The sequence below is a fragment of the Curcuma longa genome, chromosome 5 (assembly GCF_044706935.1).
Source record: "Curcuma longa cultivar G26 ecotype Majalengka, Jawa Barat chromosome 5, ITB_CL_G26_1.1, whole genome shotgun sequence".
NCBI lineage: Eukaryota > Viridiplantae > Streptophyta > Magnoliopsida > Zingiberales > Zingiberaceae > Curcuma > Curcuma longa.
The window spans coordinates 13,032,820-13,040,030 of NC_133865.1; the positions used below are offsets into that span (position 1 = coordinate 13,032,820).

Sequence of the window (7,211 nt, forward strand, 5' to 3'; positions counted from 1 at the left end):
TAATCAAGCTTAAATTTATCAACCTGAAATAAATATAAGCGATTGTGGAACGTACACATTTTAGTATTTATTCGTCGATATTTATCGTTGCATCAAACAAATTAATGCATTTCGGGAGCGGAGCGGTAAAACAGTTGTCCCCGCTCCATCCTTCACTTTAGATTATAATAATTAACACGGGGAAAAAATACTGCACAAACTGGCTTCTATTGATATGCCACGAATCCGCTAGCTCGCTTACGGGGTCTAAAATGGACCCGCAAGCTTCGCTCTCAGATCCTTCCGCAGTATTTTGCCCGATGGCGCCTTCGGAATCGCCTCCACGAAGAACACCTTGCCTATCCTCTTGTAGAAGATCACCTAATTATATAATATAACTCAACAATTAAATTTTAAAATTAAACAACCCAATTACTGAATTATTTAACTAGCTAATTACCTGCTTTGAGACGTAGAGTTTGACCTCGTCCTCTGTGATTTGAGATCCACTCGACCGGACAGCGAAAGCAACAGGAATTTCTCCGGCCGCTTCGTCTCTCATGCTGCAGATTATTTAGAAGCGGTGAGAGAGACAGTTACGGGAAAACAAGCGATGTGGGACTAAACTTCCACTTACGGGACGACGGCAGCATCGACGATGTCGGGGTGAGCGACGAGCAAGGCCTCGAGCTCCGCTGGGGCGACCTGAAACCCCTTGTACTTGATGATCTCCTTCAGCCGGTCGACGATGAAGACCTCGTCGTCGTCGTCGACGAAACCGATGTCGCCGGTGTGCAGCCACCCTTCCTTGTCGATCGTGTTCCTCGTTGCTTCAGGATCGTTCAGGTACCCTGCAATTAATTAATTTCCAGTCCCACTGTCAAATTACCCTGTTTGAAGTTTTGAAGTTTGACCGTACGTCGTTCAAATAATGAGCTTAAATTTCTCCTATCAAACAAATAGTGTGATTGCTGTATTAATGGAATGGATACAGATAAGAGAAGATAAGTGGCTACGCAGGCTGCAGCAGCTGAAGTGGACCGTCTCCTCCAACAACTACCCATTTTTAGTCAACTATATGTTCATGCTCTTTGACTTTGTCCTAGCAGTCCCTATCCCTCACCAACTTCCTTCATAGAATATTCAATTTTTATGCTAGATTTTAGTCTAATTAAGTTGAATTGAATTGGTAAAGAAAGTTTAAGTAAACAAAACTCAGTCATTTGGCTTGATTAAGCGCGTGGTTAGAAGATAATACAAACGCAAGCTTTGGGATAATTCTAATGATTAATTTTATTGATTAATTAGTACCTTTCATGATTTGTTCTCCTCTGATGCAGATTTCGCCGCGCTGATTCCTGGCGAGCGCGGCGCCGGTGTCCGGGTCGACGATCTTGAGCTCGGCGTTTCGCACCACCGTGCCGCAGGCGCCAGACTTCACAGGCAGCGGCTCCTTCGCGAAGGCCAGGCACATCGACAGCACCGGTCCTGCTTCTGTCATCCCGTAGCCCTGTTCATTGTTAAATTGGGGGGATGAGTGACGTAAGAAAATGGAACCGAACTATCGATTGTCAAGGATGGTGATCGATGTATTACTTGGCCCAACGTAGCGTTGGGGAGCTTGACCATGAACTTGTCCTCGAGCTCCTTGCCCATGGGGGCGGCGCCAGACATCACGGTGCGGATCGACGACAAGTCGTAGGCGTCCACTAGCGGACTCTTGACGAACTCCAGCACGATGGGTGGCACAAACGGCGCGATTGTGACGCGGTATCGCTGCACAAGCTCCAGCACGGAGGAGATCTCGAACTTACGCACCAGGAGGATGGAGGCGCCGGCGCGGAGCCCACATAGCAACACCGAGTTCAGCGAGTAGATGTGGAAGAGCGGCAGCACACAGAGGAGCACGTCGTCGTGGTGGAAGTACAGGTTGGGGTTCTCCCCGTCCACCTGCTGCGCCACGCTCGTTATCAGGCTCCGGTGAGTCAACATCACCCCCTTCGGTAGCCCCGTCGTGCCGGACGAGTAGGGAAGCGCCACGACGTCGTCGGGGTCGACGATCTCTTCCTCCTCCTCCGTTTTCTCCTCTGCTTCTAGCAACTCCGAGAAGCTCCTGCATCCCTCCGGCAGAGGATCGTCGACGCAGACGATTATAATCCCTCGCTCCCGCGCAAAGTCCCGCACCTTGTCGACGTAGCAGGACTCCGTGACGATTACCCTCGCGCCGGCTGCCGCCGCCTGCTTGCTGATCTCCGCCCGAGTATAAAACGGGTTGGCGGTGGTCGCCATTGCGCCGCAGCGGGAGGCACCAAGGAAGGCAAAGACAAACTCCGGCGAATTGCGGAGCAGGATCATGATAACCTGCCCCCGGCCGACTCCCAGCCGGCGCAGCCCGGAGGCGGCACTCCTGGCCATGCGGTCGACCTCAGAGTAGCTCATAACAGCACCGCTGGAGGCGTCAATGAGGCAGGGCCGGTCTCCGAACTCCGCCAGCCGCTCGAAGCAGTAGGCGTGGAGAGGCCGGTGGTTGTCGATGACGATATCCGGTAATTTGGACCGGAAAATGGTCTCCTCTGGCAGCGAGCCCATGTCGAACAGGCAAGCGAGGACGGAAGAGGGGAGTGCGTTGGTTTGTGGCTCGCTCTCTTCCCTAGGGAAGCAATCCATGGCGGGAGGTACATATACAGGTTGTGGGCGATAGGGAGTTGGTGAAGACAATGAAAGAGAGATGGGTGATATGCGGTTGGTGAAAACAAGTGGGCGACGGATCAACACGCCAATGAGGGGACCACTGATTTTATCTAACGTTCAATTTCATGACACGTAAGCATCTCACCTACTACCAAGCGATCTCGTCCGTCAAAGTGCATGGGGGTTAAATAATGAGGCCATAAAAAAACAAAAAGATGAGGGCCAGAGTCGAGTAGCGACCCGTTGAACCGTGGTTGGTGAGACTGACGTCCGGTTGACGTAGGAGACGATCCGGCCGTCGATTCTTCGGATGGACGGTGGAAGTAGGACCGGATGCGGAACGGTGGCGATAGATCGAAGAACAAGTCGCGAGATAAGAAGCCGGGGTCGGTGGATTCTTTCAGACTGATACGTGTACGGCAGAGGTTTGGCTTTTTGATTAATGGAGAGGTGGTTAAAAAATTTATAATATTATACCATCCGTCAGTGATCAATTTACACTTTATAATTTACTTTGTTGATTTATAAAAAAATTTTAATAGGATTATCGGATTATAAAACTTAAATATTTAAATTATATAAAAAAAATCAATTGATAATCGAGATCCACGTAAAAGCTTTCGACATGAAATACCAATTTTACTGCTAGCAGCAGGTGACAAGTAACATGACGTGATAAATGAGGTTGAACTCAATAAAACTCAATTATATATATATATATATAATAATAATAATTATTATTATTATCATATATATATATATATATAGTCAAGTCAGCTAAAGCATGCTGGTATATATGTTTACCTACTTAGACATGGACTCGTATTTAATATATTCAATGAATAGAAGGATCTAGCTACTAATGCAATACCAATAATTAATTAGTTTTGGAACGAATTTCATCCAGTGTATTTTAGTACTTAAATTTTTATCCAACAAGCCATCTAGTGTTTAAGCCACCATCATACCATAGAGGTAAAACAAAAAGTAAAGATATGAGGATTCCTTACTCGAGTTTAGAGAATTTTCATGTTTTACGATCTTCTTCTTCTATGGTTGGATTGTAGTTTAGAGAATTTTCATTTCTATTAGTCGAATCAACTCTTTTATTTGTGTCCTTATTTTCAAATCAAAAGCAATTTCACGATTGTAATTTACTACGCATTCTTTAAGATACAATCCAGATCAACCCTATACTGCACTATAATAGGAGGCTAGAGCATGTGATCCCACTGGAGAACATGTGGATAATCAACCACATCTCTAATTCATGATTGAGGGATTAATTATTGCAAAAGTCCCTTGAATGATTCCCATGCATCGAACAATAATTCTCCACCTTTTTATGCAAAGCTAGTGATTTGATTTCTCAAATGTACTATCTTGTTAGGAAGAAAATACTTCTCCAAAAAATATTTCTCCACTGATCCCATGTCACGATGCATCCCAGCGAGAGAGAATATAACCAAACTTTAGCCTTGTCCTTCGAGAGAAAGGAAACAGTTGCAACCTAATAACATTTGTAGAACCACTGTCAAACTTCAACATTTCATAATATTCTAAGAATACCTCTAGGTGCAGATAAGGATCACCTGTTCTAGATTGGGGGGGGGGGGGGGGGGGGGGGGGGGGGGGGGGGGGGGTTTCCACTATAGCCGAACACCAAGGAAAGATCGTTTATATTGATCCTCACAAGATTATTTTTGCAAATAACAAAGACACTACTACAAGTAACGGAGACACTTATTATAAGTATTCCATTAGTTATCTATCAATGTTCCAACAAAAATACTTGTATACATCAAAAACCTTAGGATTCGCAAGGTAAATTCATTAAAAAGGGACAAATTTTAGCGGACGGTGGCTACAGTTGGTGGGGAACTCATTTAAGAAAAAAATGTATTAGTAGCTCATATGCCATGGGAAGGTATTAATTTTGAAGACTCAGTAATAATTAGCAAACATTTGGTATATGAAGATATTTATACTTCTTTTCACATCCAGAAATATGAAATTTAGATTCATATGACAAGTTAAGGACCTGAAAGAATCACTAGGGAAATACCACATCTAGAGACTCATTTACTCTGTAATTTAGATAGAAATGGAGTTGTGATGCTTGGATCTTGGGTAGAAATAGGTGATATTTTAGTAGAAAAATTAAGGCCTTAGACGACAAATGAATCCTCATATGCTCCAGAGGATAGTTATTAAGAGTCATTCTTGGAATTCAGGTATCCACTGTAGTCTTGTGATGCTAGATCTTAGTCTTCTTGCACTTAGAGTGGCATAGTCCTTTAGATGTCTATTCTTGTCGTTGACTGTCATTATTACCCATAAAGAACAAAACTAAAAATAGTAGTAAAAAAGAAAAAAAAATCTAGATTAACTAAATCACAAATAAAACTAATATCAATAAAGCACAATCCCCATCAACAACACCAAAAACTTGATGGACATGAACCATAAGTGAACAATCGTCAAGTAAAATAATTATCATCCTCTAGGTTTGTATGTCAACTACCAGTTTACGTGTGAAGCAGGCTATCTAGATGAATCAAATTGAGAGAATTATTGTGAAAGCAAACTAAGAAGACTTTATGAAAAATGATAAAAAAAGCTAATTCTCTGAGATAATCTAAGGACGTCGATTTCATCAAGATGACTATTGACAAGTTAGTTGTAATTCTCTCTCTTACCTCAATGTTAGATATGCTTAAAGGTGGTTTATCCTAAAGTAATTGATGTATCTGTAAGGAGAAAGAAAAACAGGAAATCCACTAATGTATCTATCCAAACATGATCCCTACTTTTGTAATAGTTGAATTGGGACATATTCTGTTATGTCCCGAAAAATGGCCGTTCGAAAAATGTTGACAGCATCTCCCCTGTAACAATTCAACTTTCCCTGATACATTTCAATATAAAAGCTCACGCGACCGTTCAACAATACAACATATATAATTAACTACTAAACTACATGATAAAGGTCTACACGGTCGCATCCACATATCTAACACATATCAACTACATCACGACAAAAATCTCAAAGCACATCAATCATGCTCACAGCAAAATCAAACGACAACTCCACCACAGAGTCAAAACATAAACATCACAAAACTACACAAATACACACAAAACTCCAACCATACATCGAAAATAATTCAACACCACACGACCAAATAAAATCTGAAAATCATACGAAGTATCGCACTAACAAACCAGTAAGTCCACACAAATGCGGACATGAATCCAAGACACAAATTCGAATACAATCCACACACGAAGAAAAATAACTCCTCCTGCTGTGAGATGGGGGCAGTCCGGCAGAACTCCAAGCTTTAAGTCAATATCCTTATTTGCTACCTAGGGAGACAGAAAAACTTCAGGGTCTGAGTGGTGAGTATAAAATACTCCATGGGTACTAGATAGAAGTGCATAACATATATATATCAACAGGGATATCAAAGGTATACAGGCTCAATATGATACTTAATGAACAAGGTCAACATACTACATACAACTAACATGTATCATACAATATGAGAATTATGTATGTCATGTCACACAAATGCAACAATCATATAACAACAAATACACAACCGCAATCATATAATAACAAGTGCACAACAACAAATGCAACAACCATAAATATAGTAAACAACTATCAACAAATGCATGCATGGTTACTGTCTGCACTCGTCAATCCCAGTCACCCACCCAGTGCAATGAACTGGGGTGCCAAACAGGACAACTGCATACCCTCTAACAATATACCACTACACGTGAGAGGGGAGCAGGGAAATGTCACTATCTACACTCAACATCCCCAAACACCCACATTATGTAGTGAACTGGGGTGCATGATAGGAATCACCGGCTCTAACAACAAATCAGCTACATGCGAGGGGGAGGGGCAGTACTCCAAGAGAGCTATCTAGCTAGTTCTGATAGCACCCACACTGTGCAGTGCTATAATGCTCTCACCCACACAGGTAGTGAGAGTTAACAACAACAATATGATGTTATAATGCACAGCTTAACAGATAAATACTACATTTACCAAGGTATACACAACATCAATTATAATAAGTTAGCACAGATAAACAATTAACAAGGAGACTGTATTAATGACAATTAGATCATATCAAGTTTAACAGTAAAAATCAAGCAACGAATGCAAATAGGATAGCAATAGGATAATAACATGATTATACTAAATCATGCACTACAAATAAGATCTGTGTTGACCAAGTACAGGAGTATCCACCTGATATGACGCACATCGAATATAACTTCATATATAACAGGATCATAATTCACGGTCCTCTCAAAGGCATTTGGTCGAAAAGGTGAAGGATGGCAGAAGAGTAGCTGCAGACGACAAACAATTGCAGGAAGTGGTTGGCGAGGAGCAACTGAGTGGGTTGCGGAGGAGGTCGTGGCAGGTTCAATGGATGTGGGCGTAGAGAGCGACACCGTGGGTTGCGTCCTTGGACTCGACGCATTCCTTGATGAGGACAAGTAAAGGTCCTCCT

At 42.5% G+C, this 7,211-nt stretch overlaps 1 protein-coding gene and 1 pseudogene across 1 annotated transcript; one reads left to right on the top strand and one right to left on the bottom strand.

Moving 5' to 3' along the window:
- LOC141829062 (4-coumarate--CoA ligase 3-like) lies at positions 1-2,627 on the bottom strand. The gene is made up of 5 exons (XM_074716485.1): positions 1,576-2,627; positions 1,291-1,489; positions 617-830; positions 440-542; positions 1-360 (listed from the first exon to the last, which is right to left on the bottom strand). Exons 1-5 carry the CDS (start codon positions 2,566-2,568, stop codon positions 247-249), a joined length of 1,623 nt encoding a protein of 540 aa, XP_074572586.1. The 5' UTR covers positions 2,569-2,627; the 3' UTR covers positions 1-246.
- Positions 2,628-3,935: 1,308 nt separating this feature from the next.
- LOC141830255 (small nucleolar RNA R71) lies at positions 3,936-4,046 on the top strand (annotated as a pseudogene).
- Positions 4,047-7,211: the final 3,165 nt, after the last annotated feature.

What these genes read in the sequence shown, in the direction of transcription:
- LOC141829062 (XM_074716485.1), bottom strand. Translation starts at nt 2,568, where the DNA reads ATGGGCTCGCTGCCAGAGGAGACCATTTTCCGGTCCAAATTACCGGAT. An exon ending in CCAACGCTACGTTGGGCCAA is followed by an intron (nt 1,490 to 1,575) that starts GTAATACATCGA and finishes AACAATGAACAG; the next exon opens with GGCTACGGGATGACAGAAGC. An exon ending in GTCGATGCTGCCGTCGTCCC is followed by an intron (nt 543 to 616) that starts GTAAGTGGAAGT and finishes AATAATCTGCAG; the next exon opens with CATGAGAGACGAAGCGGCCG.